The sequence below is a fragment of the Athene noctua genome, chromosome 1, assembly GCF_965140245.1.
Source record: "Athene noctua chromosome 1, bAthNoc1.hap1.1, whole genome shotgun sequence".
In the NCBI taxonomy this organism is placed as follows: domain Eukaryota; kingdom Metazoa; phylum Chordata; class Aves; order Strigiformes; family Strigidae; genus Athene; species Athene noctua.
The window spans coordinates 171,747,931-171,759,593 of record NC_134037.1 but is presented as its reverse complement, the minus strand read 5'-3'; the positions used below and the strand labels follow the sequence as shown (position 1 = coordinate 171,759,593).

Genomic DNA, 11,663 nt, shown 5'->3' with positions numbered 1-11,663 from the left:
CACACAGAATATTCATTAAAGCTTCCTGTTGAAGTCTTACTAAACTAATATCCCTTAGAAAGCAAAGCATTAGTTTGAACTCCCCAATTTTCAAGTATATTTTTTCAATTCAAAGCTTTTTCTCATTAGAACTTGCTGACATCTGTATGATAAACATGAAATGTTAGGTAAGCATGCAAAATCTCTCACAGAAAAATAAAAACATTACTAGAGCTCAGGCACTCTGAATCTTCCATATAAAGCATACAATCAATGCATATCATATCTGCTTAAAAAAAAAAAAAAAAAAAAAACAACCAACAAACAAACAACAAAAAGCAAAAAAAACATAACCTCTTTTTATCTGCAAAATTTATTTGACAAAACTGTCCTCCCCCACCAAAAACCCCCCAAACTGATCATAGCTTTCCATATTTTGTCCTCAGGACCAAAGGTGCCCCCTTGATTGGTGAGGATACTCCCGTGGTTGTAAGTTTCAGATTTTCACGTAAAAAATTGCGCTGTCGAACTGTGGCTGATCTTATGTAACTGTTAGGAGTAACGACTTTTCCTGGCCTTGTAGGTGGTATGGTCTGTGGAGGCAGTCCATTGATTTTATACATCCACTGCATTGATTGTGTCTGAAAATAATGAATAGAGACATAAAAAAAAAAATAAAATCAGAGATCAAATACTTTGAAAATTTGATAGTGATTTACCATGCTACATTGACTTCAAAAAGTATTTAGCCTTTTCCATGTAAGGTACTGGAATAACACAGAATGAGAATTGCACTCCTGGAACACAGAGAACTGAAATCACATTTAACTTTTTTCAGGACTAAGCACAACAAAGACAAGAAATTTAGCTTCCTGGCTGATCTAAAATTCCTTTTTTATTTAGCAAACCCCATAGCTCTTACGTTTTTCAAAGGTAATTGTTCCATCGTACAATATAAATGCTTCAGGTTTATACTGCAGGATTTAATTGCAGCTCTGGTATTGGTAATAATTATCAAATGGTGGGATTTTTCCTTTAAAATAATGGACAAAACTAAGAGAAAAGAACTCTGAGTATGCACAAGAGAATTGCAGCTTCATGTTGAAATCTCTAGTTTGAAGAATATTTATGTGAATTGAAAATGACACTCTTCACTTGCTTTCTGTTTATAACTGGTCTCTAGGAATGGTGCATATGTTTCTATGTCATGTCTTGTAATTCTCTGAGTACTTGATTCTTACTGAGTGCATCATTCTTATTCTCACTACACATCCCATCTAGCCACACTTAAGGACTATTATTTCTATGCATATGAAGCCTGTACTGCTATCTCCCATGCTTCAGTTGTGTCCTGAAGCAGAATTTTGTTTGCTAAAAACTCATGCATCTACTGCAGATCTTTCCGTCATTTTTCTTTCACAACATATCACTTTAATTCTTGAAAGCAGGTTTTATTCCAAGTCTTTAGCATTTTTCTGTCATCAGATCTATTCATGCTTTTTAGTTCTATTCTCGTTTTCTTTAAAAAAAAACAAACCCACAAATAAACAACATAAATATTACAAAAGCCAAAGATTTCAAATTATGTGTCATATCCAACTTTTCACTACACAAAAGAAAGACAAAGCATTGCATGCCTACTTTAGGCATGCACTGTCCTCTATTCCTTCACACTCAGTGATTGGAAATCCCAGGTTTTGTGTTTGGGGCTTTTTTCGCTTCCGAGGCAAAACTTGTAGGGAAGACTAAGTAAAAAATATGCATAACGTAGGTCTATTCATACAAGTGAAACTTTTTTTATACAGAATATAGAACATAGTGGATGTACATAATACATATGTACACTGTGCACAGAACACACCAGACTCTATGACTTTGAAGACTCAAAGCAGTGGAATCATATTAAATAAGACATATTTCCAAATTCCTAATATCTGCCTTTCCACATTTGGTACAGCACTGCAATCACACAGCCACATTGCTTGTGGTTCTAGAGCAGGTTTGTGGTGCTAGGCTTTTCTATCATGCTGCGTTCAACTACAGAGACATGGCTTTTAGGATCACCTTTCTCTCCTGCTTCAAGTCATAAAGATTTAGCATTACAACAACAGTTGTGATTTATGTAATTCATCTCACATTTAAAACTAACTTAATCCTTAGAACATTTGTAGATATAATCATTACACCTAGATATCAGTGTCGTTTTTCATCCAAGGAGACAAAAGGTCAGAAAGGCTGTGTATACTCTCAAATCAATCTGGAGATCATTTCAACAGTCAACCTCAAAGCTCATGAATTTTTCCCTCAAGCATTTAGTTAATAGTCCAGCTTCCGACATGGATGGTTTTGTGGCCCATTTGCTCACTCTAGTTTGAGAGCTCTGCTTTGCTTTGCTGCTGGGCATGTCAATATGCCAACCAGATTTGACCTATAGAGAGAGAAGCAACAATATCCATACAAACTGTGACAAATTTTAACATAGCATAAAAGTCTCCAAAGCATAATTTATATATTTTTCTAGTTATTTATTGCATCCTGTCAGTTAATTATGGTCTAGATAAAGCACTACAAAAGCCATAGGGAAGAGCAGTCAACCTTCTCCGACTTTCTCTACAGTCATCCCACAATTATAACATACAGAAGAGAATAAAAAGGATGTTAAAGTGGCTCTCCAACTTTAGTAAGTTTTGTTAAATATCAGTTTTATATTTGCCACTAAAAAAGTTTGAATTGATGATGTTTGCCTGTCATCTTCATTATCTTTTTCCTATTGTTCTAATTATTATCCTGTCATTGCTAAAGTATATTTAAGGGATATAACAGCAATCAGTTTTGCATTCATGTTGCAGCTATTCAACAGGAAGATGTTTCAGACCGTTAAACTGTAAACCCTTTGGCACAGGCTTTGTTCTTGCTATGTGCTTATACAGCATTTACACTATTTCACATATAGGTTGCACACACAGCTCTTAAATGGCAACACCGCATGAATTTTTAATTGTGGTGCTTCTTGTTAGACAACTGGTTTTAACCAGTATTTTGGTAACTGAATATAAACATTTCTGTGCTAATGTTGAAATAATAGGTGGCTTTTTTTGCTGTGTATTTTTAAAGAAATGTTTCTTAAAACCTCTACTTTAAAACTAGTAGTACTGATTTCACATAGTGTCTTCTGAATGAATTGCCTTATTCCAATAAGATTAGTAAGCGCAAGATCTTAATAGATATTTCACCAGGCATGCATAATTTTTTAAACTTTCATTACTATTCTGCTAAAATCAAAATCTAATTTAAATTGAATATTATTCCTGTGTATAACAGGCAGATTAACCCATCTTTATTCTCAACCTTATTTAATAGTGTGAAATGAGCTAGTAACTCTGACTGTAAATACAAAATCCAGCAAAAGCAGGTGTAACATGGAGCAACATCAGTTTCTTATGTCCAAATATAAAGTTGTAATTTAAGAAAAGTAAATCACTCTCCAAAGTTAGCTAATCGTTCTATTAACTTCAGTACAAGATTAAATGCTTTATCTTTCTTTAGTATGTCAGACGAACAATTTATTTTAAAGAAAATTTAACCTCAGGGTCATATTCACTGTGTGCAAGTCTCATTGATCACTTCAAGGTCAGAGGAAAGATCTGATAGGTGTTTCAGCCAATGGTTGAAACTGAGTATCAAGTTACTAAAAAATAATTTTCCGTTCATGAAATCCACACATATTGTAACTTTACTGTCTATAGTGTTAGTAATTGTTTGAAGTGGGATTTAAACAGAAGTGGTGGGGTATGCCACCTCTCAACTTCATTTATCATTGTCATCAATTAATACTGGATAGTAATAAACTTTTGCTAATCTTCTGTTTGCTACACAAATATCCTAGACCGTACATTCTGTGAAAAAAAAGTTTGTGCCTTGACTTGGTGAAAAAAGCCACCTATTTTGTTGCTGCTGTAGCCTCTGTCAGGTGGTGTTCTGTGGCAGGAGAGATTGCTCTTTCCCTGATAGAAACTCATTGGGTTCAACGGGGAAAATGTTGTGGGCATTACCAAATGAACCCTTTAGATAGGATACATTAAGATAGAAGAAAAAATAAATAAAACGTAAAATAAAATAAAACAAAACCCAGCAATAACAACAAAAAAAACCAACCCCAGTTTATCACCTTGAACTATGGTAGTCCATCTATCATAAATTTGTGTTATTATCCAAGATATTTGGAGACAGTCATTGTGAAAAAATTGTGCATTTATGCATTGATTTCTGGAATGAAAGACTCTTTTAGTTCAGCATTTTCTGCTAAAGGGAAAACAAGTGTTACATGAATGCAAAAGAGTTACTGTGACTACATAACTTGGACTAGTGCTTTCTTTAGCACTAGGACCACCTAGAATTGAGTAATTTAACCCTTGAAACCCACAAATGACTATTTTACTAGAATATTTAATTTCCAAGGTCAAAATACTAGGTTTTCAAATGCTGCTGAAGCCATAAATACTTTCTTCAGGATAAGGCTTTACAGCTTAGCTACTATTCTAATTAATATTGCAGCAAGAGCACAAGAGTAAATCTACCATGTTCAAAATCCATGCAAGTGCCTTGAAGTTTCTGCTTTAGGTTTCCAGGTCAGACATGATTCAGTAAAGGAAAAAGATGGATCAAGTTTCAGACTTTTCTGGAGTGGTGGAGAGGAAAGAGAGAGAGACTTTGAAAGGTCATCTATATCTGGCCATATAATTATGATAGAATATTTGACTTACAAGCTGTATTTAGGTGAAATACAGGGTGAAAGGTGAAAAATTCCCAAATCAACAAAAATCTTCCTCTTCCTAAGCTTAAGGCAGTACATTTTATTATATCGTTTGGAACTATTCTAATACTAGCACTGGTATTAATACAGTGTAAAGATAGAATAGAAATATAAAAGAGAGTCTCCGTTTAGAAGCTAAATCTAATATAAACATAGGTTTTTAAGAATCCCAGGCTCCCTGCAATGCATCTCTAGGCCTATTTCACATGCAATGTAAGCAGAAAGACCAAACCACAGTCTGAATGTCCTTGACAGTCTGAGGGAGGATTTCTTGTTGAAATGAATGACTTTCTCTTATCAAAACCTCAACATTCCTGATGATTATAATCTAATTGAAGAGTGAAAAGAGTAATAATTAGGCTCACCTGGTTGGAGTAATGGTCATCTGCAGAGCTAAAGATATTTTATGAAGAATATTTTGAAGAATTCAAAAATGAGATGCATGCTGCCACATTTTACTAAATATAATAAATTATTCAAGTAAGTTATTTAACCATCTTGATGACTGACTGAATAATATTCATGAAGTAATTTATTCAGCAAATACTGGTAACAGTCACCAAATATAAAAGCATATTTTTTGGTATTCAACTCATTCTTACAGATGGCTCATGATTCATAGGATTAATTTGCAGAACACAGATCATCCATGTGTATGCACTGTAGGCTGGAAGTGCTACTGAATTACATGCTAATTAATTGCCAGAGAAATATATATTAGGAGAGCATTAAACGTTGGGATAAACTATCAGGAATTTTAAGGTAAATGGTATTCCAATTATCTTCCAGTGTTAACTCAGGAAAGTCCAAATAAAAATTGCAAGATTTCCAAATAAGTTAAAATACAGATTAAATTACAGATAGTGCATCCAATATTTTCTGACCCATAATTTATATTGCAGTGATGACAAGCAAAAAATAACTGATTATGATCAGTGTATACAAAATAAAATTAAACCAAACCTGTATGTGAATTATGTGAACTGTGGAAGAGGAAAGCTAAAGCAAGAAAACTCATGGATCAAGATAAAGACAGTTTAATAAGTGAAAGAAAGAGGAAAAAAAAAAGCACAACAGAAAACAAGTGATGCAAAGACATATACTCACCATCTCCCAGAAGCAGACCAATGCTCAGCCAGGCTCTGACAATTTCTAATGAATTATTTTCTTGGTTTAGAGGAACTTTTCCAGGTAGAATTAAAAGTGGCTTAATTGACTTCTGCAGTTCAAATATTAGATGATTCACAGCACTGCCGAGTTGTAATACAATCAGTACCAACCATTCCTTCAGGACTGGTAATGGTCTGAATACACTCGTACAGCAATCGTTCCCATATTGTTATCATATTTGGCATTATGAGAATTATAGTCTCAGTAAGCAAAGTAACCTTTCCTCATGCTTGTGAGCTCAAAATCCAGTGTTGCTAGTTATAGGATCTGCTACACTGACTGCCTGTAATGAACTCTCTGGATCTCTGCTTTTAAGCATAAAACTCAGGTCAACACGAATCAGTGGCAAGGGACACAGCTGATGACTTATTTAATGTGAAACTGTTTCAATTATTCTATTAACTTTGTTACATTTTTCCTTGCTCATTCTGTTTAAGAAATACAATTTAGAATAACATTAAACTATGGTAATTAACAAATCTACCAGGAACCATGCAGATTGTATTTTCACCAAGCTACTGAATATGTAATAGTTAGGATATGCAAGTCTGCATAGACAAGCTTAGAGAAGCCACACCTGGGTACTGTGGCTTGCACATGGCATCATCTATTTCCAGAACAGCATGACGAATGGTTTTGATACACTATCTTCCATAGGCTAAGTTAGTGATTACTCAGTAATAAAGGTGCACAAGCCTGACTTCTGAAGGGCTTGATAATGTTACCTGCAATCTGGTTCACTCTGACATCTATTTTATCATTTAAGACTTATTTTGTGTGCCTTCTGCTTTAGAATATCTCTGAAGTCTCACCCATGAATTACAAAGCAATTGCTTGGGTCTCTAGCTGAATTCAGTGCAGTGCAAGCAAATTAACTGTAAACCAACTTGAATACGCCCTTTTTTGAAAGATTCGCCAGCCTCCTGGCTGCTCTGTCTTGTGCCTGGCAGTGATTCCTGCTCCAGGAAGCCTTTACAGAGCATCCCTCTGCCTCAGCTGCATCTTGTCATTCCTAAACTCTGTCAGTTTTCTGTTCAGCTTTCCCAGCACATCACTGCTTACCTCTGAGATATCCACGCAGCCGAGAAAGTCCTATTTTCCTCATAGCACTTGATAGCTTATCTAACAAGCATGCTCTCGTCAGTACTTTATCACTAGTGGATTTTTTTTTTTTTTTTTTTTTTGTTAGAACTGTACTGTTTATGAAGGCTATTATAAAAAATGTGTAAGTTTGATTGTGGAATAATACCTATCTAAAATTGCTCTTCAGGCACCATGTCACTGTTTCTTACTTGTAGCTCAACTAGATTATGATGTTCTCTTTCACAGCTACAGAAACGAGCATGATTATTTGATTATTTTCTTTACTGGATTTTTATTATATTTCAGTCTTTGATCTTCAGAAATTTTTAAAGTCATTTTCTATGTCACTTTTGTAAAATTAAGATTCCTAACAGCTATTCAAGTAATTGTCTAACTGCAATTGTTTTGATATGTAGTTGACTGAGAACAGACATTTTAATGATGGTTAAAGAACATTTAATTGCTTCAGCAAAGTAATTAAGGTTTTCTGCCATTAATAAAATCTACTGTAAGTATTCATGAATATTAAAGTCTTAAAGAAACCACATAATATCCCACAAAGTACTTGATTTGTGTGCAGAAAATATAAATTAGGCTACATTATTTCAATTGTGTATATATATTCAGTTAATAAAATGTACACACTAAATTCTGGTAAAGACAAATTGTAACCTCTTAATGCTAATTAGCTCCTCAGGCTTGGGTTCTCAGCAGGGCACCTAAACAAAAAAATCTGCATGTACAATATTTGGGTTTAATGTTTACGACAAATGAGAAAAAGATGACTGTAGGATCTTTCTCCATAATCATAACCTCCCATTTTACTTTACAGCACAATTGTAATGACCAACATAAACCAAAGAACTTACACTGTCATCTCTGCTACTTTACAGCTTAATTATCACAGTTCATTGAAGCACACAAAAATGATAGTTCTGCTACTCACTATTAATAGAATTTAATAATAAAAATACGTTAGTGTTAGGACTATGACTTTACCCTCAGAAATGCAAAGGAAATTTTACAGCAAGAGTGCTGTAGTCCTTTACTACAGCAGCATCAGAAGAGAGGTGACACTGTTAAAGGAAAGAAACTTCCTCACTGTTTCTAAAAATAGCCCAAAGCCTCAGCCAGTATATCAGCTAGAAAGGATATCTGCAAGAGAAGTTCTTCGGTGTTAGGTCAACATTAATTGCTTTTCACCATCTCTATTATTATTCCCCAAATAAGAGCGATTTAATACTGGTTTTGCCATCTAACTAAATCTGTCTCCCTCAGGTCACTAATGAAAAGTATTTCAACTAACAGGAAAGGCAGAAATGAGTATCTGGTATTCTCAACATGTTATCAAGTCTTATTTCAGGTTAATGTTGAGAGCACAGCAGCAGAATTACACATAGTTGCATTCTGGCTTACATTAGAACTACAGGAATGAAAGCTTGTGTGGAGAGGAAAGAGGGAAGTCGGTGTACAAAAGAGGACTATCAATAAGAGCAAAGAGAACACAAACCTCATGAAAACATTAATGAAACAACTTAGTACTTCACTTGGAGTAAGAATATTAAAAATATCTCTAAAATACTGTGATGGTGTAATATCGCTCCAAATTGTGCTTATGAGCGTTAAGAATCATCAATATATTTTTGAACATACACAAATAAAATGTGACCTGATATGTATATGTAATATGTACGAGAGACTTCCTACACCTACACAGTACCAAAAGTGGGGATGTAAAGAGCCATCTGCCTAGGTTATAACCAGAGACTGAGCTATGAGTAGATGCAGGTTAAAAATCCAATTACTCAAAGCCCATTTGTACTGACAAATTCCTAAACAGAAAGTTTGGATGACTGACTGAGTTCTTAGAAAGTTAATAATAATAATAATCTTTGACCATCATGTTTATGCCATTCCAGACAAATTTCTTGTGTTAAAGCTCTTTGTTAGTGACAAAAGTTAAGCCAAACATGGCTAGTACATTTACATGTGTCATGTCTAAAAACAGGAGTTCCAGAACTACATTAGAAGTTTCTGAGCTCTATAGATGTGTCATAGAGCATTATGTAAATATAAAAGAACACAGAATAAATTCAGTCAGTTATTTTCCTTTTCAAGTGGAAGAGCGATAAGCATCACTGCTGTTTATGTAAAAAAGACTAAATTAATCACATGTCTAATACAGTAAAAGAAAACAAGTAGGAAGGACTAAAGGGCCTTCTTGTTTTTCCAGGATTTTAATTTCTTATTCACTGTTGTACAAGTTGTCACTCAGAGAGATAAAACACTATAGTCATTTGCCATGCATCTTTTTATCAACTTTGTTTTGACCATCTTATTTTTTAAATCAATATTGCTGTTTCACTTCTAATATAGTAGCCTGAAAACATTGCCAGCACGCAGTGAATAGATTTAAAGTACAAACCATGATTTGTAGAGAGTTTGGGGTGTTTCCTGAAACTGTTATGTTTTTGACAAGCAGTTTCCTTTTAAAGAATGGCTTAAAAATTAATTCTTGCAGTAATAAGAACATTTTTACTACTGAAGAAATAAATGTCTTCAAACATTTCCTGACCTTCAGACTTACAGAAGCTACTAGGTTACAAATTCTTTTTGTTTACCTTGAAGCTTGTTTCAAAAAAGTTACTCTTGGCTTTGTGTTCTGAATTTCTGCCTTCTACAGTTTGGTACCTAGCTTCTAGTGCCTTTGGTAGAAGGTACAATACAAGTAAAATCAATAACCTAGGTCTCACATACTATATTATTCATATATTATCCATATTCTCCACCAGTTTTTAACATAATTATTTTTATTCTCTGTGAAAATTCATTCTCTCATGTTGTCTATGGAGTTGGGGCAAACGTATCAGGATAAGGAAAAATATCTGTCTCTGGTGATGATGGCAAATGGATAACTTAGAAATTAAAATATAAGACGCCTTTCCAGCCTGTCATGAGTTAATTTTCAAAGTTTAGTTTTATTCTTGTCCATTGTGAACAGTAGTAAAATAGTCACAGTACATTCATTTTTGTGTTTCCACACTACTTTTTTGTACAGAATTCATTTTTTTCCTTCCAATCCTGAAGGTATATTTATGTATTGCGTTCAGGAAGGCTTACCTGAATTACAAGTGTTGCTGTATGCTTCTTGCCATACATCCTTGGCTTGAATCCCACGGTTATATGGGTTCCCACAGTGCCTGCTGGAAGAAGTTCTCCAGCTTGCGGCATCACAAGGAACGCAGCATCACTGCCTGCCAGGAAGTGTGCAGTGAACGGCTCTGGGTACCTATGGAACAGCACAGGAGGCTGCTGTGCCTTTTACAGGATCTTCATACAATTTATCTACAATCTAACATTTAGGCCACCATGTGGCATCATTCAGGAAATTTGGCAGCCCATGGGCAGCCCAAATTGTTATCTGCAAATTGTTTATGCAAATAACATTCTTATAGAATATATGTTCTGTAGTAATTATTTACATTTATTTATAGATACTTATAATCTTTACACACAGGGACCTGCATGTTGGTCTTCCCTTTCAAACATACTTGCATGCTATTATAAATATTATAATAACTACAGAATAATTATAGTATTTTTACTAGAAAGAAAAGAACCATCTGACCTGTAAAGATATAATAATAGTGATAGAAATAAATTCCATGTCAGAGTGAAAACCCACTTTTTCTATTAAAAGCCGCTCACTTTTCCAATCACTAATCAAAAAAACTGACAAGACACCCATTTTATTAAATTTTATGTCTAGAACTGAATTTGCAGTCTGGTGGAGTGTTACTAGATTGGGAGTTCTGAAAGCCTTGAAATGAACATATGAAAAATAATAATTTTCCACATGTTTTCCACATTTTTCATATCCTCTAAACTAAAGACTTTAAGATATTGCAATAATAATAACAATTAGGTTCCTCTATTGATATTAATGTATAGCTCTTAAAGAATTTCTGTCACAGGTACTGCAGATCTTGTCTAATTGCTAGCTTCATGGCAGTACTGTTGAACCAGAGAAAATGGCTAATTCCTGGTAAAGACAGGGGCTGAGGACTACAAAACAATACTATATTAATCTCAAACTGAAGCCTTTCTATCAAAGTTCTTCAGGGACGCCTTGCCATAAACTTTCTCAGCATGAAAAGAATATACATTTTTGTATTTTCCAGTCAGGCATTCTCCTCTTAGTGTTGCTGAAGACAACTCTATCACTATCTGGACAGGAAGAAAACAAAAAGATATTGAAACTAGAAATACAATGGCATGGTCAAAAAATAATCCACAACACCCCGCCACAGTACAGCAGGGCAAGTATCTCACACATGCTTAGGGGGAACACATTGTCAGTTGATAAGATTTGAAGAATGAAAAACTAACAGCATCTCAAATAAAGCTATTCAAATCTGTTTATTCATGGATTGTCGCACCAGAAATAACACTGCTTTTCAAAGGAAATGCAAAGAAATGAAATTTAATATTTTATGACAATTCATATCTCTACAGATATGTCCCACGTTTCCTGGGCAAGTGCTATTCTGTGGGTGGTATGCTGGGCCTATGTCATCTTGTTTGAAAATAGTTCTCATTTGGCATATGTTCTTACAAA

General features: G+C 34.4%; 1 protein-coding gene across 1 annotated transcript in view; it reads right to left on the bottom strand.

The window, feature by feature from the left end:
- Positions 1 to 298: 298 nt before the first annotated feature.
- CFAP47 (cilia and flagella associated protein 47) overlaps positions 299 to 11,663 on the bottom strand; it is a 341,722-nt gene continuing 330,357 nt past the window's right edge. The window contains exons 63-64 of the mRNA XM_074929626.1: positions 10,166 to 10,334; positions 299 to 620 (exon numbers count right to left, since the gene is read on the bottom strand). Coding sequence (XP_074785727.1) covers positions 399 to 620; positions 10,166 to 10,334 — 391 coding nt within the window. The 3' untranslated portion in view covers positions 299 to 398. The remainder of the gene's footprint in view (positions 621 to 10,165; positions 10,335 to 11,663) is intronic.